This window comes from Arachis hypogaea, chromosome 12 (assembly GCF_003086295.3).
Source record: "Arachis hypogaea cultivar Tifrunner chromosome 12, arahy.Tifrunner.gnm2.J5K5, whole genome shotgun sequence".
NCBI lineage: Eukaryota > Viridiplantae > Streptophyta > Magnoliopsida > Fabales > Fabaceae > Arachis > Arachis hypogaea.
The window spans coordinates 2,726,681-2,750,270 of NC_092047.1; the positions used below are offsets into that span (position 1 = coordinate 2,726,681).

Sequence of the window (23,590 nt, forward strand, 5' to 3'; positions counted from 1 at the left end):
ATTATTATTCTTAAAATTTGGTGATTTTTCGTTAGGTATATTATTTTTTTATAATTTTTTTATTAATAACCAATAATACTTTTAAAAAATCACAAAAAATATATACTTAACAAAAAATCATCAAATTTTAAGAATAATAATATCTCATTTTCTAATCATGTTTGCAAAAAATAGCATCAAAATTCAATTTCTAATGTATTTTTTGAGAAATACATATTTAATGTTAGTTTTTTTGTAAGATTATCTAATATTAAATATGTATTTCTCAAAAAATATTTTAGAGATTGAATTTTGATACAATTTTTTGCAAGAATGATTAGAAAAATAAGATATTATTATCCTTAAAATTTGGTGATTTTTTGTTAAGTATATAATTTTTTTGTAATTTTTTGTTAACAACCAATAATACTTTTAAAAACTCACAAAAAAAAATATATTCAGCAAAAAATTACCAAATTTTAAGAATAATAATATCTCATTTTTCTAATCATTCTTGAAAAAATTGCATCAAAATTCAATCTCTAAAGCATTTTTTAAAAATACATATTTACTGTTGGATATTTTTGTTGTATTTTTAAATTATTTAAAAGCATTTTTGTCGCTAGTAAAATTCGGATGCATTTTTGTCCGCGTTTGAATAATTTGGGCGCGTTTTTGGTAGTTAACCCAAATTTTTTTTATTAAAAATGAGATTAGAGTTTAAATATCGTTGGAAATTCAGAAACTTCAATATCTTATTTTTTTAATAAATAATTTATACTTATATGATTTTAGAATTTCGAAATTTTAGACTCACCACGGTTCAGCTGTCACCGCGCCGCGAGCTCGAACCAAGGTTCACGCTCTTGTGCGCGCCGTCACCTCCCTGCCACAGCTCGTTGCCGTCGTCCTTCGAAGTTTCTGCCGCCGGTCACCAGCTCACCAGCTCCCTGCCACCACAGCTCGTCAGCAGGTATCTTTTTTTTGTTTTTTTCGGTAAATAACCTTGATTTGAATTCTAAATCCCATTATTGCTATTATTGTTGTGGTAGAATTGTTGTTTTGTTAAAGGTATGGTATTTGTGTTGATGTTGTGTTGTGTTGTGTTGTGTTGCTTAGATTTGATAGCGTAAGGGTGGGGGTGTTAGAGATGATGTCTTTGTTGCATTTGATCCTCTGATTTGGCTGTTGCTGTGTTCTTGCCAATTGCCATTGGTTGCTGTGTTGTTTTTTACAATTTGTTAATTTGTTAACTTGTTAATCACTTAGTTGCTGTTGTGTTAGATGTTATTAATTCTTTTGCTATGTTGCTATTGACTTATTGCTCGTTGCTGCTCTCTGCTTGTTCTTGCTGGAGATTTTTTTGCAGTTGGTTATTAGAATTAGCTTCAACTTCAAGTATAACTTTTTTTTCCATGTATGGACAATAGTAATAATCCATGACTTCATAGTCTGAACTCTTCACCCACTTTGGTGCCTGCGCTTCACAGTCACAGCTGGTGTTCACTTCACTTCTCCTGATGCTATGGCTGATATTGATCCCCACACGTTGACCTGCCACGCCTGTGGCAACGTCGGCCTTGTTGATGGCGATGACGGCTTTTTCTATTGCAACCGCTGTGGTTCCCCTCTGAGGATGTGGTCGATACTGCCGTCGATGACAATGATCTCTTCAACAGCGGCGGTGCTTCCACCGGCATATACCTCACCAGTCAGCAGCTCCACCAGCTCTCCACAGTCGCAATCAAAGCAGAACCAATCTCCCAGTATGACTCACAGTCGGTCCTTCTCTGCAACCTCAGCTTGGAGGACGATGACGACCAAACCCCTCCTCGGAACAATGCCAGCAAGGTGAAGAGAGAGGAGGAGAATTATGCTCTGCTTTTCGGCGATATTCACTCTGTTCCAGAGGATTTTGCTGATGTGGCTGGCACTAATGTTCTGAGCTTTGAGGATTAGCAGAATGAAGTTAGGATGAGGTATGTGTTTGGGTTGCAGATTATGGTTCAGCTTCAGTGCGAGGCGTTGTTTAAGGAGTTCAAGGTTACTCCTTTGATTTGCGGGTTGATGCCGCCCATTTGGTTGCGGTTTGTGTTCGGAACTGGTGTCTTCAATGATGATTGGGCTGATAAAGTTATCCATGACTCAGAAATGCAGCACGAAGAAGGTCCTAACACTATCAACCTTAGCTTCTATTTTGCATGTTTACCCCTTTTTTGTTGAATTGCATCAAATTTTTTATTTCTGCACATTCAATTTTGAATTCCACAATTGGATAAAATGAATTAGTCACAAATTTAAGAAGTTTAAGGTAGCAGTACTTGTGCACCATAGGTGGTTGGCTGTTTGCCATTTTAATGTCTCCTGATTTTGCATATATGTTCATGAAGTTACAAACTCCACAGGGTCTTTTGCTGTGTGGTCTAGTTCTGAATGTCTAATCCATTTCTATATACAGGCTCAAGATTGAACATGATTTGTATTTTCTGTGTTGATTTTTCGTTATCGTTATCTTAACAATAGGACAGAAGGATTGGCTTGATGATGTTATACACTTAGTGTTTAGGATAGCTTCTCATTTCCAGTGCACAGAAGATACTTTTCCTTCTCTTTATTTTCCAGGTGTCATCTGTGTCTTGTAATTCACCAAATTTTTATTTCTATTTCTCCCTTGGTTTCAGAAGTTCTTTCTCTTTATTTTCCAGGTGTCATTTGTGTCTTGTAATTCACCAAATTTTTATTTCTATTTCTCCCTTGGTTTCAGAAGAACCTGAAGATCAGTAATACAGAGAGGAACCCCATAATTTATATGGCCAGCATGCCGTGATATGGTTCAGGACCTTAAAGAAAAGAATTCCACCATCCTGTACTCTTGCTGTTTCTTTTCTGGCATGTCATGTTGCAAGGGAATAAAACCTGTTCTGCCATCTGACTTAATCAAGGGGACACTGGAAGCGAAGATTCCATATATTTCTGCATTTGTTGAAATTGAAAGGTGTCTTGGACGCCCATCAAGTGCATGTCCTATTAGTTCAGGTGTGATGTTCAAGCCTCAACGAGTTCTTACGGTACTGAAGCTAGAAACATTTGCTGCATCAATTGCGCAGTTCATAGGCTTGAGTTACCTCCTGTGAATTTCTTTGGAATAGTACATCGCTATCTTCAGTGATTATCTCTTCCTTCTGAAAAGATTCTTCCTCATGTATGCCGCATATATGAATGGGCCGTGCCTCCAGATTTGTGGTAATCCTTATCAGAAAAACATTTTAAGCCACCTATTCATGTTTGTGTGATGTCAGTTCTGATTGTAGCAATAAGAATGTTGTATAACATAAACCGTTCAGGAGAATGGGAGAAAAGTTTGTCCAACAAAGGCAATACCAAAGACAATGGTGAGAAGGGTACTGTTTTTTCCCCATGTGATAGACCTAGTTCTGGTGAAGAAGGTTCCGAGACAAATTGAAACAACAGGAACATGAATTAGACACTTCAGGATTTCTCCAACACCTTCAAACAATATATAGTGATCTTGCCGATACCCAAGGTGCTTTTTATTTACTTACATCATTCCTTTTTTTTGATCCAATGTTGCATGAGCTTATATTCTAGTTGGCAACAGTTCAAAGAAAAAGAGTAGCTAACACCCAATATTTATTGACAGAGTATTCAAAAGACCTGGCATCATATCTCAAACACTGTAGGGATGTTGTCTTTGCTGGATCAGAGGCATCATATGGGAATTACGAGGAAGAAAAGATGATAGAATACTTGTGGAACTCTTAAAAGAATGAAAAGGTAATTCAAGGCTTGGTTGAGTTATATACTGTTGGCACACAAGATTTAGAATTAGAATATGATGTAACCACCTTCATTTCCTCTCTTCTTTCCCGGGGTGCATCAAGAGGGAAGTTGCCCGGTTGCCCCTGTGGTCATGATCTTCTGTCTTTCGGACACTAGCAGTGTCCGGAGACTTTGACTTTTATTCTCACTTATTTTTCATCAAATGCAAGTATATTTGTCAACTCTTGTCTATCTGCCATCTAATGTGAAGTCTTTTGAATTGTTTGTCCATGCTTGCTAGGATGCTAGCTACATTGTGAATAGTTCATTCTAAAATCAATTCTTACTCAATGATATTTTGTATATCAGGATACTAAGCCTTCAGAACATGGAGAGGAATCTAACAAGATCGAGGGATGATGCATTGCTTTGTAGGACATTTGGGAGGGAGGACAAGAAAACAACATTCCAATCAGCCATCTCGTTACAACACCACCCCTGGAAATCATTTGCCTCAAAATGTGGATAATGATGATGGCGACAATGACAAGGATGATGACTCCTCAGAGAGTTTTAGAGGCAGTGATGACTCAGATTCCAATGCGCATAGTTCAAAAAAACCTCATGTCAAGGTAGCCATTGCACGGATGAAGTTAGACATGGAGGAAAACAGGTTCTACTATATACCACCTATTGTCAATAAGAAAAGACGACACGATTATCTTCAGTACGTGAGAAAGATGGATGAAGGTGTCTTGGACTATGTTGCTCATGCTGATTACTATGCATGTTGGCGTGTTGAAGCTCAAAAGAAGACTTGCTTGGTTAGATGAACAGATTGACGAATGCTTGCAGTTGAAACCAGAGAGAATTTCTTGCAAGTTCTGCAGTGATGTGGCCCCTGAAAATGAATCTGATGATGTACATGGGCTATTAGATTTGAATATTTGAGAATTAATATAGAAGGACTGGTGCACCCAACTTGACTCATCTCGATGTTAGAAGGTGCTCAAAGTTGAAGGCATTGCCAAATACTCTTCTCCCAGACTTGTAGGTTACCAGAGGCTTGTCTGCTGCCGCCTAACTTGAAACATATTAATATCTGGAAATTTCTGATCACTTGTTGAGATCATATCATGGCTGCTGCACTTGTTGGTGGAGCTTTTCTTTCTGGCTTCATTAACGTCGCCTTTGACAGGTTCCTAACAACTGATGCTGTCAACTTGGTCTTGGGCAAGAAACTTGGCCCTGACTTGGTTCAAAGGCTGAAGACTGCTCTGCTGGGTGCTGAAGGTCTTGTTGCTGACAGTTTCGTGATTTGCATTTTCATTATCCGTTGTTGCAACAACTCATTGTCCTCGTCGTCATCAAGATACCAAGAACACAGATGAGAAAAAAAAGAAAACTGGGATTGCTGTTTTCATGGTAGGCATGCAAGGCAACAAAAATATTATAAATATCACTTCTATAAAATAATTTTGTCCTTATCATTATCATTTCTACTTCTACTATTTCTATTGTGTAACCATACTTTATCACCATGGTTATCTCCTCTATTGTCATCATCACCTCAACATTAATGTTATCTTATTTCGTTTCTTGTTCAATACTATTTTTTTCCTTTAAAAGGTTTTAGTACTATAATTACTTTTTTTTTTTCAGAGATAGTCTTTCTCTACTTAACTACCGCCCGTGAAAGATTTTTTTAAAAATAAACTTATTAATAGTTTGTGAGAGTTTAAAACCTTCACAAATTACAAATAAAACCCAAAATGTTCATCACCAGGGAGACTTGGAAGAAGAACCAAGTAAGAGAACATAAGATGAGAAGACAAACACCACATCTAACTCAAAATCAAGTTAATAAGTATCTCATCTTATAAACTCTTCACTCTTTCTTATCTTTTTCAACGTGGGACTAATTTTATGTACTCCTTACACTTGCAACATTAATACATAAGACTAAAAAAAGAATTCTATGACATAATATAAAGATAGAAAGTTACAAGAGAATAAAATGTAATAAAAATCTTATAACATAATACAAGACAGAAGGATATGCCATCTAAAAAATATTTTTATATGACAAAATAGAAAAATATCAAATATCTAAAGATGGTTTTAAAATTGTTATTTTTTCTTCTAATATATTAAATAGATAAATAGGTAATAGTAGTAATAATAAATAGATAAATAGATTTGAATATGAAGCATAGTTACCCAATAAAAAAAAAATAAAAAACTATATTATTAGTTTATTACTTTGGTTTGGCAACCGTTGAAAGTTGAAACGTTTCTCAAGTTGCAATTTTATTGCATCTCTCTGATAATTAAAAACAAAAAAAATTGTCGGTTCAAAACAAACCCAGCATAAGACATCAATATGTAGAATTTATTTTTAAAAATAGGTGGAAACTCTGGTGCAGTCAACTTCATGTGAAATTGATAACTGATAGCTGTTAGATGAAAATTTAGTTAAATCATTCAAATCATTTAACAGTTCTTAGCTATCAACTTCAGGTGAATTTGACCGCACCTGAGTTTTCACCTTAAAAATAACTCGGAAGACAGGCACCACGTGAAGATGTAAAGACATTGTCTATTGGCACAACATTTTTTAACTTTATATTGTTACCATGATTCATGTGCAGCTACATGTTCCTATAGTTTTTATATGTTATTACCATTATTGTTGTTATTAATAATCTCATAACATAATATATATTGCCATGATATTTTCATACATGCATGTGCTGCAACATGATGTTCCTTGCTTATTTAGCCACTTTTATATAATTAATTAATTTTCACAAAGACTAGTGTCCGTGGACTTCAAAGAAGAATTATTAGATCAAAGCCAGCTTGCAACTCCATAGAGTTCACTGCCTTGACACCATTGTTCTCTTACCTTTGTCTGAAAAGCCATTCACTTTGCTGTTGTTGAGATCATATCATGGCTGGTGCACTTGTTGGGGGAGCTTTGCTCTCTGGCTTCATTAATGTTGTCTTTGACAGGTTCATTACAACGGATGCGGTCAACCTGATCTTGGGCAAGAAGCTTGGTCCTGACTTAGTTGAAAGGTTGAAGATTTCTCTGCTTGCTGCTGAAGCTCTGGTTGGTGATGCCGAGTACAAGCAATTGGACAACCCTTCTGTGAGGGAGTGGCTTAACAGTCTGAGGGATGCTGTTTATGTGGCTGATGACTTGCTGGACGCTGACCTCACCAAAGCTGCCACTCGAAAGGAGGTACGTTCTTTCTGGCCTGTTAGCTTCCTCGACCGGGATAGGAAGATTGTAGATAAGATGGAAGGGGTGGTTAGAAGAATAGAATTTCTTGTAAAACAAAAAGATTTGCTTGGTCTTGAAAAGAGTTCCTATAGGAACTTTTCGTCATGGAGAATTCCATCCACATCTTTGGTGGAAGGTAATATCCTTGGCAGGGAAAAGGACCAACAGGAAATCATCAAGATATTAAATGATAACAGACAACATCAGTTGTCTGTGATTCCCATTGTGGGCATAGGTGGGGTTGGCAAAACAACTTTAGCACAATGTCTGTACAATAATGACAAGTTGATGGAGGGGTTTCAAGTCAAAGAATGGGTTTGTGTCTCGGAAGACTTTAATGTTGTTCAGGTTACAAAGAATATTATAGGTCAAACTGCTTGTAATGTAGAGGATTTCAATTCACTTCAATTTAAACTGAAGGAAAAGTTGTCGGAAAAGAAGTTCTTTATTGTGTTAGATGATGTTTGGAGTGATGATGGTGATGTCTGGAAGAAATTTAGAACCCCCTTTCAATATGGGGTAAAGGGAAGTACAATTCTTGTAACAACTCGTGTCAAAGAGGTTGCCTCTGTAGTCCAAACTTGTCCCCCTTACATTCTCAGTGAGTTGTCTGAGGATTGTTGTTGGTCAGTGTTTGCAAACAATGTTTGTTTTCCAGAATCAAATGGGCATCCAAAACTAGAAGAAATCGGTAGAAAGATAGTCAAGAAGTGTAAGGGGTTGCCATTAGCTGCAGAGACACTTGGAAGCTTGTTGCGAACAAAACATGATGTAAAGGAATGGGAAGCTGTATTAGTAAGTGATATTTGGGAATTTTCTGTGAAAAACAGTAAAATTATTCCAGCACTATTAATCAGTTACTTTCATCTTCCGGCACATTTAAAACGTTGTTTTGTTTATTGTTCATTGTATCCCAAAGATCATTGTTTTCATAAAGATGAACTAATTTTGCTATGGATGGCCGAAGATCTTTTAAGGCCACCAAATAGAGGAGAGAGTTTACTAGAAGTTGGTAGCAAATGTTTCGATGAACTAGCTTCTAGGTTATTTTTCAAAAGACATGATCACTATGATTATGAGAGCTTTGTGATGCATGACCTTTTACATGATTTAGCATTGTTCCTTGCTGGAGACTTCTATGGTAGATTTGAAGAGCTTGGTGATGCAGTGAATGTGTATACTCGAACTCGTCATTTGTCTTATGAAAGTTCGAATCTAGTCTCAAAAAATTTTAATTCCATTAGTAAAGTTGAATCTTTGAGGACATTTTTGTCAACTAATGTCTTTTCAAAGTCAGAAAACATTGATGATGTAACATGTACTCCAATATTGAAGCTCAAATATTTGAGAGTTTTGTCACTTCCATCGTTCAAAGCACTTGATGTATTGCCTCGTCTAATAGGTAAATTAACCTATTTGCGTTACTTGGATCTCTCTAGGACATGTATTAGGACACTGCCAGAATCATTGTGTGACTTGTACAATCTACAAACATTGAAGCTGGAATGTTGTTCTAGTTTGACTAAGTTACCCAATGGCATGCATAAACTTGTGAATTTGCAACATCTTGATATTTTGGGTACTGATTTGAAAGAAATGCCAAGAGGAATGAGCAAATTGCAACACCTGCACACATTAAGTTACTTTATCGTGGGCAAGCATAAAGATAATGGAATCCAGGAATTAGAGCTATTAAATCTTCATGGATTCTTTGAGATTCAAAAATTGGAGAATGTCCTTGATGTGAAAGAAGCAAGGAGTGCAAGGATAATAGATAAGAAGAACATTGACAACTTAAGGTTGGAATGGTCTTCAGGTGATTATATAGTTTCAAGAACACAAACTGAAAGAGATATACTCGACAGCTTGCAACCGCACCATGGCTTGGAAGTGTTGCAAATCAACGGATACAAGGGTACACTATTTCCAAATTGGATGGGGCATCTTTCTTACCAAAACATGACTTATGTATCTCTGGAGTCTTGCAAGAATTGTTGCATGTTGCCTTCACTTGGACAGCTGCCATCTCTCAAGTCCCTGCACATTGAAGGTTTCGATCAGCTGAGGAGTATTGGCATGGAGTTTTACAAGAATGAAGGCGATCATCATTCTTCACTTCTTGCACCGTTTCCCTCATTGGAGATTTTGAAGTTCAATAACATGCCATGTTGGGAGGTGTGGCACTTACCTGACTCAGAAACTTTTCCTCGACTCACGAAGCTTCAGATAAGAGATTGTCCGGTGTTAAAGGGAGATATGCTTGGCCGGGTATTCTTGAGAATCATTTCTTCTTTGTGGGATGTTTCAAAAGTTCGCAGACTAGATATACGTATGGATTATGGAGAGTCTGAGATCTCACTTATTGGGGAGGATATGGTATCAATTAAGGGATGTGAATCTATGCTGAAGTTTGTACTTCAGGCATTGAGTGTCAGCCATCTAAGTTGCCTCAAAGATATCTATATCTTACGTTGGTCGCTTGATGTACTCTTCCGGGACAATTGTGTACTCAAATCTTTGCAAACTCTGAGAATATGGGGAGGCAGCAAGCTGAAATTCCCCCAGCAACAGCAGAAGTACAGTTTAGTAGAGCTATACATAGAAGGAAACTGTGATTCACTGACCTCATTGTCGTTGGATGACTTCCCCAATCTTAAGACTCTCACTATATCAGAGTGTGAGAATCTGGAATCAGTTTCATTGTCAGAGCCATCACATGCTGCTCTTCAACGTCTCACCATCTTTAAATGCTGCAATTTTGTGTCATTCACAGGAAAAGGACTGGCTGCACCCAACTTGACTCGTCTTGAGGTCAGCTTCTGCACCAAGTTGAAGGCATTGCCACATGATATGAATACTCTTCTCCCAAGTTTACAGTCTCTCGAGATAGAGGGCTGCCGGGAAATTTGTAGGTTGCCAGAGGTTGGTTTGCCGCCTAACCTGAAACAGCTTATTATTGGGAAACAATGGAGGGGTCTATCGTCGATGCGCAACTTGGACACCCTCACTCATCTTATCATTGATGGTTTTGGCAGTGAGAATGTGAAGTCATTCCCTGAGGCCGGTTCGCTGCCTCACCTTCCCTCTCTTACCACTTTGAAGATCAGTCGGTTTAGTAATTTGGAGACATTAGAGTGCAACCAACTTCTCTGCCTCACCTCCCTCCAACATTTAATAATTGAAGAATGTTGGAAACTGGAGAATATAGCAGGTGAAAAGCTGCCTTCCTCTCTCTTGCTACTTGAAATTGACTACTGCGATTTGCTGGGAGAACACTGCAAGAACAAGCATCAACAAATTTGGCCCAAAATTTCCCACATCCCGTCCATTCAAGTTGGTACCAAAGAAGTGTTTCTATGGAGAACTGGTAGGTCATTCTCTAAACTTTATGTTTCTCATGCAACTACAATTAAACAAATGTATTAAACAAATGGATGAACCAAATTTACTGTTTTGACCGTCTTTGCAGATCGCTACACGTACAGCGGTAAAAGGAGGCTGATGGCTAGGATTCCATCATATGTGTAGGGATTAATAATCCTGAGTTTGTTTGAGGCAGTAAACTGGAGTTAAATGTTAGGAATCAGAAGAGGTGGTTTCTATTTTTAGCTGCAGGTTGGTATGATTACTCCATTATACTTTAGAATTTACTTTGCTGTCTTATTTGGAAAAAAGGAAAAAGTTATGAAAGCTAGATTTGAGAAGGAATTAGTTATATGCACTTCATGACAAAATGGCCTTTGCCACTGTTTGATGTTTATGCTGAACTAAGTTGTATAGAGCAACTTAAATTCGGTTCTTTAACTGTTTTTGAAATCTGTATAATGTACTTTTTGTTACAATACCATTGAACATTGGCCGTTAACAATTTTATATATTTATAAAATTTGTATATTTATATCCAAATTTGTTAGTTTTCAACAGTTGTGGGGCTGGCTGCACCCAGTTCCAAGTTTCTATGAAGTTCATGAACAAACTTCAACATTGGGTCTGATGTTTCTGCTTTGTGTGGCCACAAATTCTGAGATACAAGAGCCTTGCCACCTTGGACAGTAGACTCTGCCACTATAATTAACAGCAAAGTGATATAATTTGGTTAATAATGACAAAGATAAAACAAGATTATTGTTTATGGAATTAGTTTTTTCTTTGTTTATGTCAGCTTCAATTTTCACTGCAATATTGTTATTTCTTTGTCAAGTTTCCTCAAACTGATTTTGTCTTTGAAGATGAGATGATACAAAGGAAGATTGGTTGTGCTGTACTTCCAATTATTAAATTTTTTCATATTCTTTTGTATTTATCAAACAGGTTCTTTACAACAACAGTCTACTAACCTAACTATAGGGATTTACTTGAGTGGACACAAGCAGTTGAGCAAATAGAAGAAAACTTGAGAGGAGGTGCTATTTTCACCTCAGCAGATTTTTTCATCAGCAACTTGTTTTCATCAAGTGAATGATCGGATGGTAAAATCTAGTGATGTTGAACTGAAATTTTAACTGGAGATTCTTCACTCACAGTTCTTCAATTTGGAGGTGTGGTTTGCAGTCTGAGCTCTGTGGTAGAACTGCCAGAAAGTTTCATTAATTTAATCTTTTGGTTGACCATTTTCTTCTGTAGAATATGTGGTCAGTGCTTGTAAGTTCTGAGACTTGTTTATTTTGTTCCTTTGATTCGGATAATAATGAAGCTTTTTACCTTCTCTTGAGTTCTTAACTCTCACATTGAGATAATAATGAAGCTTGTATATGCCACTTTCTTTGGAAAATTTTCTTGGTTTTTATCTCACAATAGAGTTTTGTGATCTGTATTTCTCTGAGAAGAAGATAATATTTACACCCAGCAATCCAATAAAAGAATCATCATGAGCGCCTAATGCAGTAATTTCCTATAGTTCTATACATGATTAAATTTGGTTGTGCAACATTTGAAAGCTTCCTCAGCTTTCAATTCTGTATCAACTATCAGAAATAAAAATACAAAAATCATTAGTCCCAAAGCATCACATATTTAAAACTGTAATGAGTTATTTTTTAAAGCAACCTTATAGATGAGCTAGCTATCATCACGTGAAGGCGTGAAACCAATGTCTATTGCCAACAGGTTTTAACCAATGAGCTAGCTATCATCACGGGATATGCAGATTCTGCTCGTTAGTTTTATATAATTTCCACAGAGACTAGTGTCCATTGGTCACAGTGAAACCACACCACTAATATTTTTGCTATTTACTAATGTGTTGCTTCTTTCAGCACTCCACAGATACCGAATTTTTTATAGTTACCTTGGAGACCGATGCCACGTGATATCATGTAGGACACCTTTGAAAACTTGATTAAAAAACCCCCTCTATTGAGTTCACTACACCCTGCAACCATTGTTCTCTTACCTTTCTCTGCAAATCCATTCACTTTTCTGTTGTTGAGATCATACCATGGCTGGTGCACTTGTTGGTGGAGCTTTTCTTTCTGGCTTCATTAACGTTGTCTTTGACCGGTTCCTTACAACTGATGCTGTCAACTTGGTCTTGGGCAAGAAACTTTGCCCTGACTTGGTTCAAAGGCTGAGGACTGCTCTGTTGGGTGCTGAAGCTCTTGTTGCTGATGCTGAGATGAAGCAGTTCGGTAATCCATCTGTGAGGAAGTGGCTCGATAGTCTCCGGGATGCTGTTTACTGTGCTGAGGACTTGCTCGACACTGTCCTCGCCAAAGCTGCCACTCAAAAGGAGCTAAGTTCTTCCTGGTGGTCCCCTAGCTTCTCCATCAACCGAGATAGAGATGACATGGTAGACAAGATGGAAGCGGTGGTTAGAAGAATTGAGGATCTTGGAAAACAAAAAGATTTCCTTGGTCTTGAAAAGATTCCCACTGGTAGCTCATCATGGAGGACTCCATCCAGTTCTCTTGTAAAAGGGAGTGTGTATGGCAGGGAGGATGACAAGAAGGCCTTAATCAAGATGCTGAATGACAACTGTGAGCATCACTTGTCTGTGATGGCTATTGTTGGCATAGGTGGGGTTGGTAAAACAACTTTAGCCCAATGGCTGTACAACAATGAGGAGTTCATGAAGGGATTTGATCTGAAAGCATGGGTTTGCGTTTCAGAGAAGTTTGAAGTTGTTGAGACTACAAGGAATGTCATAAAGCAGATCCATGGAGGTACTTGTAGTCTCGACGATTTCAATTCACTTCAAAATGCTTTGAAAGGAGAATTGTCGAATAAGAAGTTCTTTATTGTTCTGGATGATGTTTGGAGCGATGATGGTGACAAATGGAGTAATTTTATGACCCCTTTCCAACAAAATGGGAATAAGGGAAGTATTGTTCTTCTGACTACTCGGGAGGAAAATGTTGCTTCTGCAGTTCAAAATTGTCGCCCTTATTTTCTCAAGAAGTTGTCGGAGGACTATTGTTGGTCAGTGTTTGCAGAAAATGCATCTTTTCCACAGTCAAATGGGAGAGCAGCAATTGAAGAAATAGGTAGAAAGATTGTCAAGAAGTGTGATGGCTTGCCATTAGCTGCAGAAACACTTGGTCGCTTGTTACGTACTAAGCATGATGTTGAGGAATGGAACAAGATACTAATGAGTGATATTTGGGAATTTTCGGTGGAGAAGAGTAAGATTATTCCAGCATTACTGATAAGTTACTTCCATCTTTCTCCATATTTAAAGCGTTGTTTTGTTTATTGTGCTTTATTTCCCAAGGATTATGAATTTGAGAAAGATGAATTAATCCTTTTGTGGATGACAGAAGATCTTTTACCACCACCAAAGAGAGGAGAAAGATTAGAAGAAGTTGGTTGTGAGTGTTTTAATGAACTAACTTCCAGATTATTTTTCACGAAGAGTGAAGACTTTGGTGATTATTTTGTGATGCATGATCTCTTGCATGACTTAGCAATATTCCTTGCTGGAGATTTCTATTGCAACTCAGAAGAACTTGCTAAAGAGGAGATAAAGATTCAGACTCGGCATTTGTGGGTAGATTTAAGTCATTGTAGCTCAAAACTTTATAATTCTATTTCTAAAGTAGAATCTTTGAGAACATTATTATTCTTTGGCGATTTCTCTTCTCCCAACTGCAACATTGAAGCGGCAACATGTGAGATATTATCAAAGTGTAAATACTTGAGAGTTTTATCCCTTAGAAAACTTGATGAGGTGCCTAATTTAATAGGAGAATTGATCCATCTGCGCTACTTGGATCTCTCTTGGACTGGTATTAAGACACTGCCAGAGTCTTTGTGCAACTTGGGTAATTTGCAAATATTGATGTTGTATGATTGTTCTAAGCTAACTACACTGCCTAGTGGTTTGCATAATCTTGTGAGTTTGTGGCATCTTTATATTAGAAAAACCTCTTTGGAAGAAATGCCCAGGAAAATGAGCGAATTGAGTCAGTTGCACGTTTTAAGTTCCTTTATCGTTGGCAAGCACGAAGACAATGGAATCCAGGAGTTAGGAGGGCTGGCAAATCTTCATGGATCCGTTGAGATTAAGAAGTTGGAGAATATTGTTGATGTGGAAGAAGCAAAGAGGGCAAAGATAATGGATAAGAAGCACATTGATGAATTATGTTTGGAATGGTCTTCAGGTGATGATTTGGTTTCAAGTACACAAAAAGAAAGAGACATTCTCGATAAGTTGCAACCGCAGAATGGGTTGAAAGAGTTGAAAATCAATGGATACAAGGGTACAATATTTCCAGATTGGTTGGGGAACTGTTCCTACCAAAACATGACACGTGTATCTCTAAAGTCTTGCAAGAATTGCTGCATGCTGCCTTCACTTGGACAGCTGCCATCTCTCAAGTCGCTGCACATTCGAGGTTTGGATCAGCTGAGGAGGATTGGCGAGGAGTTTTACAAGAACGAAGGAGCTCATCATTCTTCACATATTGCACCGTTTCCCTCACTGGAGACTTTGGTATTTGATAACATGGCATGTTGGGAGGTGTGGCACGTATCTGAGTCGGAAACTTTTCCTCAACTTAGGAACCTTGAAATAACAAATTGCCCAATGTTGAAGGAAGAGATGCTTATTCAGGTATTCTTCAGAATAGTTTCTTCTTTGTCGGATGTTTTCAAAGTTCGCAAACTACGTATTGGCGAACACTTTATAAACCGGCACACCGAAGCAGTGTTTCTTGACGGGGATACTTTAAGAATTAGGGGAAGTGAATCTGTGATGGAGTCTGCATTGAAGGCAATGATGAGCATCAACCATCTACATTGCCTCCAAGAAATACACATCTTGAGCTGTAATAAACTAGAATTCCCCCAGCTACAGCAGCACAGGTATGATTTGGTAGAACTACAAATAGAACACAGCTGTGATTCACTGACCTCCTTGTCGTTGGATGTCTTTCCCAATCTCAAGAATCTCCAGATAAAAGTTTGTAGCAATCTCGAATCAGTGGTAATGTCAGAGGCACCACACGCTGCTCTTCAACGTGTCTCCATCTATTACTGCCCTGAATTAGTGTCATTAGCAGGAGAAGGACTGGCTGCACCCAACTTGACTCATCTGAGCATCACACAATGCTACAAGTTGGAGGCATTACCACATGACATGAAAAGTCTACTCCCAAGTTTACACTCTCTCGACATATATGGTTGCCCAAGAATTTGCAGGTTGCCAGAGGGTGGTTTGCCGCCTAACTTGAAATCACTTTAAGTGGGATTTTGCGAGAAACAAATGAGGGATCTATCATGGATGGGCAACTTGCACGCCCTCACTCATCTAAGAATTGTAGGTAATTACTGCGACAACATAAAGTCATACCCAGAGGTGGGTTCACTGCCTCACCTTCCCTCCCTTACCACTCTACATATCCAAGAGTTTAATAATCTGGAGACATTGGAGTGCAACGAGCTTCTCCGCCTCACCTCCCTTCAACAACTACACATTCATTGGAGTCAAAAACTGGAGAATATGGAAGGAGAAAAGCTGCCTCCCTCTCTCTTGCTACTTCAACTTACGTGGTGTGGTTTGCTAGGAAAACACTGCAAGAACAAGCATCAACTAATCTGGCCCAAAATTTCCCACATCCCTGACATTAACGTCTTCTAAACAGGGATTTCTGAACAGGTAATTCTCTAATCTTCATGATTCACACATGCTACCACAATTAAATTCACACATGCACAAGTCATACTTATTAACACTCATATTTTTCAATAAAATTGCTTTTACAGAGGAATACAAGAATTAATTACCATGAAATAAAAATTGAAAGACAATCAATATCTTTTTTCGTGTATCCAGCACTTAAGAATTTCTTTAGATATATTAAACAATTGGATGAATCAAATTTAATGTTTTTACCATCCTCTGCAGGTAGCTTCTACCGAGGTACAAGTACCCAGATGGCTAAGATTTCAGCACATAATCTTTATATAAAACAAGGCATACTTACATTACCTTCATTGAGTCAAAAGAACTGATTTCTGTTTTAGCTTCAGGTAGGTACTCTATTCCTCTCTGCAATTTACTTCAGGTTGGAGAATATGGCAGGAGAAAAGCTTCCTTTTTCTGTTACTATTTCAAATTCAACACTGTCCTTTGCCCGGCAAACTCTACAAGAAGAAGAGTTGCAGCTAAACTCTATATGAAGGTAACATAAACTTGATGGATCTAGAGGCATTGATCTTTGAAGCTGCTCTATCTCATATCATTTCTTATGAAGACCAACTCAAATAGATTTTCCAGGGGCATCAAGAAATAGATAACTGCTATGGTCGAGGATCTACTTTCTTTCTGGTTTCAACCATTAAAATGTGCATTAGGCAGCTTCTGTGGCAATTGCAACTTGGTGAGCATGTAAGCACTTTCGTAAAATTTTGCATTCCGGTATTATTATTTTGTATCAATCTTTTCTCAAACAAAATTTGTCCCTTTGGGTTCTGTTTTTGAAGCTAAAAAGGAATAATACATCATTGTGTATTTATCAAGCAGGTTATGATAATTTTCCTTTGTGTGAGGCCCAAGCAAACTCTTTTTGGAGAGTCCCTCTACATCCCAATTAGTGTATTAACCTGAACAAATGAATGATTGGATGGTTAAATTCTTTTCTGGTTTACCTGGAGTTCTTCATTCATAGTCCTTCAACTTTGAGGTGTGATTGCAATCCGAGCTCTCTAGCCAAAAAGTTCGTAAGCAACGGTCGTCTATTGTATCATTGATTTCACCATTTAGTTTATGCTTTTATGTTCTTGTACAAGAGTTCTGCATGTATCTTTAGTAGTGCTTGTAAGTTTTGAGACTTGTTTGTAGCTTTGATTTGGAAAATAGTGAAAATTTTTACCTTCCCATGGTTTTTTTTATCTCTCACATTGAGAGGTTTTTTCACACGTTAAAATTTGGTGTTCTGTTGTTCTGTCTTCTCTTCAATTATTTGCTGGTATTGGTGCTTCCATATTATGCCTTTGACAGGTTTAGTTTATTCCCACCATGAATGATCATTTTACAATGTTAAATATCTTGCCCATGAAAATTATATTGAGGGGCATTCTATATAACAAGTAGCTTAATGTTTCCAAATTCCAAATGTGCAAACAAGAAGGGGAAATAAAGCTTGGAGTCTACCTTGGTTGAATATACCATGTACCTTTCATTTCTGTTACTTGTGCTTCATGAGTAATAAAAATTACAAAGCAAGCAAGAAATACCAAAATTGGAGAAATGAATCGATAAGAGTTAGTCTTCCAAAGTTCCACAATTGATTAAAAAAATGTCAATATTCAACAGAGCTAAAAATATTATTGAAAAAAATAAATCGATAGAATTACTCTACTTTAAAATATTCTATAGGCATTATTCTCTTAAGCATTTGAAATTATGGAGGATTATATAAATTTCAACAAATAATTATATCTCACGGCTCACAACTACATGCATTACCATGATACATGTGCCGCACCACTTTCAATTTAATAACTTGTTCCATCTTTCAAACAAGAATTAAAAATTGAAATGTTATAAAAGAATCAGGTAGGCACTCATTTTCATCTGTTGCCAGCAAAACCACGTGAATTGAAGTCAACGTTTTCTTGCCAATGAATCTTGGCCACCTCGCTATATTTATTTATTCAGGAAACCTGCGTTCAGCACCCTGCAACCATTGTTGTCTCATACTATTCTGAAAATTTGATTACTTTGCTCTTGTTTGAGAACATGGCTGGAGTTCTTGTTGGGGGAGCTTTTCTCTCTGGCTTCATTAATGTTGTCCTCGACAGGTTCATTTCGGGAGAGACTTACAACTTGGTTGTGGGGAAGAAGCTTGGCTCTGAGTTGGTGAGAAGGCTGAGGACTGCTCTCTTGGCTGCCGAAGCTCTGGTTGCTGACGCTGAGCAGAAGCAGTTTGGTAAACAATCTGTGAGGAAGTGGCTGGATGATCTGAGGGATGCTGTCTACAAGGCTGATGACTTGCTGGACCGTTTCTGCATCAAAGCTGCAACTCAGAAACAGGTACCAACTTTCTTGCCGAGCTTCCTCAATTTTGAAAATAGGAAGATTGTCAATGAGATAGAAGAGGTTGTTAGAACAATAGAAGATCTTGAGAGATGCAAAGAAAGCCTTGGCCTGGAAAAAATTTCCACCAGTAGCTCTTCATGGAGGGCTCCTTCCACTTCTCTTGTAAGAGGGAATGTGTATGGCAGGGAGGATGACCAACAGGCCTTGATCAAGATGCTGAATGACAACACTGAGCATCACTTGTCTGTGATCTCTATTGTTGGCATAGGTGGGGTCGGTAAAACAACTTTAGCTCAATGGGTGTACAACAACGGGGATTTAATGAAGGAATTCGATCTGAAAGCATGGGTTTGCATCTCAGAGAACTTTGATATCGTTGAGATGACAAGGAATGTCATAAAGGGGATCCTTGGAGGTGCTTGGAGTCTCGACGATTTCAATTCACTTCAACATGTTTTAAAAGAAAAATTGTCAAACAAGAAGTTCTTTATTGTTCTTGATGATGTTTGGAGTGATGATGGTGACAAATGGAGTTATTTTATGACCCCTTTCCAATACGGGAAGAAGGGAAGTGTTGTTCTTCTGACTACTCGTGGGAAAAATGTTGCTCTAGCAGTTCAGAACTGTCGCCCTTATTTTCTGAAAGGGTTGTCAGAAGACTATTGTTGGTCAGTGTTTGCTAACAATGCATCTTTTCCAGAATCAAATGGGAGAGCAACACTTGAAGAAATAGGCAGAAAGATTGTCAAGAAGTGTGATGGTTTGCCATTAGCTGCAGAAACACTTGGTCGCTTGTTACGTACAAAGCATGATGTTGAGGAATGGAACAAGATACTAATGAGTGATATTTGGGGATTTTCTATGGAGAAGAGTAAGATTATTCCAGCATTACTGATAAGTTACTTCCATCTTCCTCCACATTTAAAGCTTTGTTTTGTTTATTGTGCTTTATTTCCCAAGGATTATAAATTTGATAAAAATAAATTAATCCTTTTGTGGAAGGCAGAAGAATTTTTACCACCACCAAAGAGAGGAGAAAGTTTAGAAGAAGTTGGTTGTGAGTGTTTTGATGAACTAAGTTCCAGATTATTTTTCACGAAGAGAGAAGGCTTTGGTCATTATTTTGTGATGCATGATCTCTTGCATGACTTAGCAATATTCCTTGCTGGAGATTTCTATTGCAACTCAGAAGAACTTGGTAAAGAAGAGGAGATAAGGATTCAGACTCGGCATTTGTGTGTAGATTTAAGTCATTGTAGCTCAAAACTTTATAATTCTATTTCTAAAGTAGAATCGTTGAGAACATTATTATTGTGTGGCAATTTCTCATCTCCCAACTTCAACATTGAAGCAGCAACATGTGAGATATTATCAAAGTGTAAATACTTGAGAGTTTTATCCTTTGATAAACTTGGTGTGTTGCCTAATTCAACAGGAGAATTGATCCATCTGCGCCACTTGGATCTCTCTTATACTCATATAAAGACATTGCCTGAGTCTTTGTGCAGCTTGTGTAATTTGCAAACATTGAAGTTATGTGGTTGTTATTGGCTAACTATGCTGCCTAGTGGTTTGCATAATCTTGTGAGTTTGCAGCATCTTGATATTAGAGAAACTGCTTTGGAAGAAATGCCCAGAAAAATGAGCAAATTGAATCAGTTGCATGTTTTAAGTTCCTTTGTGGTCGGCAAGCACGAAGACAATGGAATCCAGGAGTTAGGAGGGCTAGTAAATCTTCATGGACCCTTCAAGATTAAGAAGTTGGAGAATATTGTTGACGTGAAAGAAGCAAAGAGCGCAAAGATAATGGATAAGAAGCACATTGATGAATTATGCTTGGAATGGTCTTTAGGTGATGATTTGGTTTCAAGCACAGAAACAGAAAGAGACATTCTGGATAACTTGCAACCGCACAATGGGTTGAAAGAGTTGAAAATATGGGGATACAAGGGTACAATATTTCCAAATTGGATGGGACATTGTTCCTACCAAAACATGACAAGTGTATATCTAGAGTCTTGCAAGAATTGCTGCATGCTGCCTTCACTTGGGCAGCTGCCATCTCTCAAGTCCCTAGGCATTGAAGGTTTGGATCAGCTGAGGAGTATTGGCGAGGAGTTTTACAAGAATGAAGGAGATCGTCATTCTTCACATATTGCACCGTTTCCTTCACTTGAGAGTTTGGAGTTTGATAACATGGCATGTTGGGAGGTGTGGCATGTATCTGAGTCAGAAACTTTTCCTCAACTTAGGAAGCTTAAAATAAGAAATTGTCGAATGTTGAAGGAAGAGATGCTTAATCAGGTATTCTTCAGAATCGTTTCTTCTTTGTCATATGTTTCCAAAGTTCGGAAACTACATATAGACACCGGTTTTACAGAAGAGCATACCGAGGCCATGTTTCTTGATGGGGAGACTTTATCAATTTCGGGATGTGAATCTGTGGTGGAGTCTGCATTTAAGGCAATGATGAGCATCAACCATCTAAGTTGCCTCCAACAAATACAGATCTGGAGCAGTAGAAAACTAGAATTCCCCCGGCTACAGCAGCAGAAGTATGATTTGGTAGAGCTACAAATAGACTACAGTTGTGATTCACTAACCTCCTTGTCGTTGGATGTCTTTCCCAATCTCAAGAATCTCGAGATAACAGGGTGTGAGAATCTGGAATCAGTGTCAATGTCAGAGGCACCACACGCTGCTCTTCAACGTCTCTCCATTACTAACTGCGACAAATTAGTTTCATTTGCAGGAGAAGGACTGGCTGCACCCAACTTGACTCATCTCCAGATATATGGTTGCCCAAATATTTGCAGGTTACCAAAGGGTGGTTTGCCGCCTAACTTGAAATCACTTGCATGGGGAATTTGTGAGCAACAAATGAGGGATTTATCATGGATGGCCAACTTGCACGCCCTCACTCATCTCAAAATTTATGGTTATGGGTGTAAGAACATAAAGTCATACCCAGAGGTGGGTTCACTGCCTCACCTTCCCTCCCTTACCACTCTTGAGATGTGCTGGTTCTATAATCTGGAGACATTGGAGTGCAACGAGCTTCTCCGCCTCACCTCCCTTCAACAATTGCACATTTCATGCTGCCACAAGCTGGAGAATATGGAAGGAGAAAAGCTGCCTCCCTCTCTCTTGCTACTTCAAATTGATCAGTGTGGTTTGCTGGGAGAACACTGCAAGAACAAGCATCAACTAATCTGGCCCAAAATTTCCCACATCCCCACCATTCAAGTCAAAAACTTTTCCGATACAGATTCTGAGTAGGTAATTTTCTAATCTCTCATGTTTGTCATTTCCTTTATTTTAAAAACAACATTATGCTGTTTTGCAAAGAGGGAAAAAAAATGATAGCTTGATTTGTGGAAAGAAAACAGTTTAACAAATGGTATTTTTTTCTTTGCCTATTCTTTATGTTTATGCTTAACCAAATTCATTGTACATATCAAATTAAATAGGGCTATTAAAATGGTTTACGAGATTGAAAATGTACTTAGTTTCTGACCCTTTTTTTTAATCAAAGAGTTAGCTATCTTGTTAGAAGATTCAAGGTAAAAGGAATCAGCATGAGGTGTATAAGCTTTCAAAATAAAAGGATCAAATTATTGCTGTATAATCTTTTCTAACAGTAACTATTTCTTCCTTGTTTTGTTTGTATACAGTGATATATCAGTGCCCAGCATTTGGTAACATATTGTACCATATCTATCCTTATCATCAGCAAGAACTAGAAGGGTAAGTTGTGATTTATGCTTGCAAATGCTTGCTAGATTTTAACTCTTTTAAATAGATGAAGAGTTATCATATTATTATACACTCATCTAATGCCTTGTATAATTTCTTTTGGACACGTTATCAAACAGGTTTTACATATACTAAGCTACATAAGATCAGGAAAAATATATTATTATAATATGCAGGAGTAAAATATTCAAGAAGAAACCTTGTCTTAGAATATTTGATCTTTTGGGACTTAAAGGGGATGGCTACTGGTACTCTGTTCTAAAATATCTATACTGAAAATCCTTTCTTTATAACTTGTAATATTATGCCAATCAAATTATGCTTGTGATCACTTTATTTTCTAACGAACTGCATTTGACTTCCCCTTTGCAATTTCACTTTTTTGGTGGCATTTATGTTTGTTAAATATAGTTGAAGTGTTTGAATATGTTATATTATCAAATGTACAGAGAATCAGCCTCTTTATAGAGGAATTACAGAAATAGAAATAACTAGAAAATAGGAAAGAAGGGAAAAATACTAGCCTAAAATAAAAGAAAGATTGCTAATAATAAAATCCCTAAAATTAAGCTAAACTAAAAAAGGAAAAGATTTATAATTAATTCTATTTATATAAAAGATTCATGAAAGGAATTAAGAATTTGATTTTGATTTGATCTAGTCAACACTCCCCTTCAAGCTGGCTTGAAGATATCATTCATTGACAGCTTGCTTATTATGCTATCAAAAGTCTTCTTGGTTAATCCTTTAGTTAGAACATCTGCTAATTGTTCCGCGGTTGGAATATATGAGATGCAAATATGTCCACTTTTAATCTTTTCCCTGATAAAATGCTTGTCAACTTCAACATGTTTAGTTCTATCATGCAACACTGGATTATGAAAAATGAAAATTGCAGATTTGTTGTCACAATACACCCTCATTGGTGGAGAAATAGAAATTTTTAGTTCTTGTAGGATTTTCTCTACCCATAGTGCTTCACATATTCCATGAGTCACTACTCTAAACTCAGCTTCTGCACTATTTCGTACCATAATACTCTATTTTTTACTCCTCCAACATGTGAGATATTATCAAAGTGTAAATACTTGAGAGTTTTATCCTTTGATAAACTTGATGTGTTGCCTAATTCAACAGGAGAATTGATCCATCTACGCCACTTGGATCTCTCTTGTACTCATATAAAGACATTGCCTGAGTCTTTGTGCAGCTTGTGTAATTTGCAAACATTGAAGTTACATGATTTGAAGGTTTTGAGAAAATAAGATTTTGAATAAATAGAGGTAGAGTAGAGAAGAAAAGAAAGC

The 23,590-nt window shown here is 37.4% G+C and overlaps 3 protein-coding genes and 1 long non-coding RNA gene across 11 annotated transcripts; all 4 read left to right on the plus strand.

The window, feature by feature from the left end:
* Positions 1 to 775: 775 nt before the first annotated feature.
* LOC112729074 (uncharacterized) lies at positions 776 to 5,366 on the plus strand. Its single transcript, XR_003812518.2, has 6 exons — positions 776 to 952; positions 1,470 to 2,146; positions 2,744 to 3,222; positions 3,324 to 3,523; positions 3,641 to 3,774; positions 4,129 to 5,366. It is a non-coding gene; the product is annotated as an uncharacterized lncRNA (long non-coding RNA).
* Positions 5,367 to 6,581: 1,215 nt separating this feature from the next.
* Positions 6,582 to 11,819, plus strand: LOC112726337 (putative disease resistance RPP13-like protein 1). Of its 2 annotated transcripts, XR_011868184.1 has the most exons (3): positions 6,582 to 10,415; positions 10,518 to 10,663; positions 11,360 to 11,819. XR_011868184.1 is itself a non-coding variant. In XM_072208508.1 (2 exons), the coding sequence occupies exons 1-2, from the start codon at positions 6,713 to 6,715 to the stop codon at positions 10,574 to 10,576; spliced, it is 3,762 nt and encodes a 1,253-aa protein (XP_072064609.1). In that variant the 5' UTR covers positions 6,582 to 6,712; the 3' UTR covers positions 10,577 to 11,819. The 2 variants fall into 2 exon arrangements, 1 of the variants encoding a protein (XP_072064609.1); XM_072208508.1 differs by having other exon boundaries at positions 10,518 to 11,819.
* Positions 11,820 to 12,340: 521 nt separating this feature from the next.
* Positions 12,341 to 17,363, plus strand: LOC112726338 (putative disease resistance RPP13-like protein 1). 5 transcript variants are annotated; one of them, XM_072208511.1, is made up of 4 exons: positions 12,341 to 16,142; positions 16,392 to 16,668; positions 16,755 to 16,874; positions 17,010 to 17,363. In XM_072208511.1, the coding sequence occupies exon 1, from the start codon at positions 12,486 to 12,488 to the stop codon at positions 15,726 to 15,728; it is 3,243 nt and encodes a 1,080-aa protein (XP_072064612.1). In that variant the 5' UTR covers positions 12,341 to 12,485; the 3' UTR covers positions 15,729 to 16,142; positions 16,392 to 16,668; positions 16,755 to 16,874; positions 17,010 to 17,363. The 5 variants fall into 5 exon arrangements, with proteins under 5 accessions (XP_072064612.1, XP_072064615.1, XP_072064614.1 ...); XM_072208514.1 differs by having other exon boundaries at positions 16,755 to 16,866; XM_072208513.1 differs by having other exon boundaries at positions 16,764 to 16,874.
* A 574-nt stretch (positions 17,364 to 17,937) lies between these two features.
* On the plus strand, positions 17,938 to 22,644 carry LOC112726339 (putative disease resistance RPP13-like protein 1). 3 transcript variants are annotated; one of them, XR_003165245.3, is made up of 3 exons: positions 17,938 to 21,806; positions 22,202 to 22,274; positions 22,403 to 22,644. XR_003165245.3 is itself a non-coding variant. In XM_072208510.1 (3 exons), exons 1-2 carry the CDS (start codon positions 18,228 to 18,230, stop codon positions 22,227 to 22,229), a joined length of 3,603 nt encoding a protein of 1,200 aa, XP_072064611.1. In that variant the 5' UTR covers positions 18,097 to 18,227; the 3' UTR covers positions 22,230 to 22,274; positions 22,403 to 22,644. The 3 variants fall into 3 exon arrangements, 2 of the variants coding, with proteins under 2 accessions (XP_072064611.1, XP_072064610.1); XM_072208510.1 differs by having other exon boundaries at positions 18,097 to 21,802; XM_072208509.1 differs by having other exon boundaries at positions 18,097 to 21,802; positions 22,202 to 22,644.
* Positions 22,645 to 23,590: the final 946 nt, after the last annotated feature.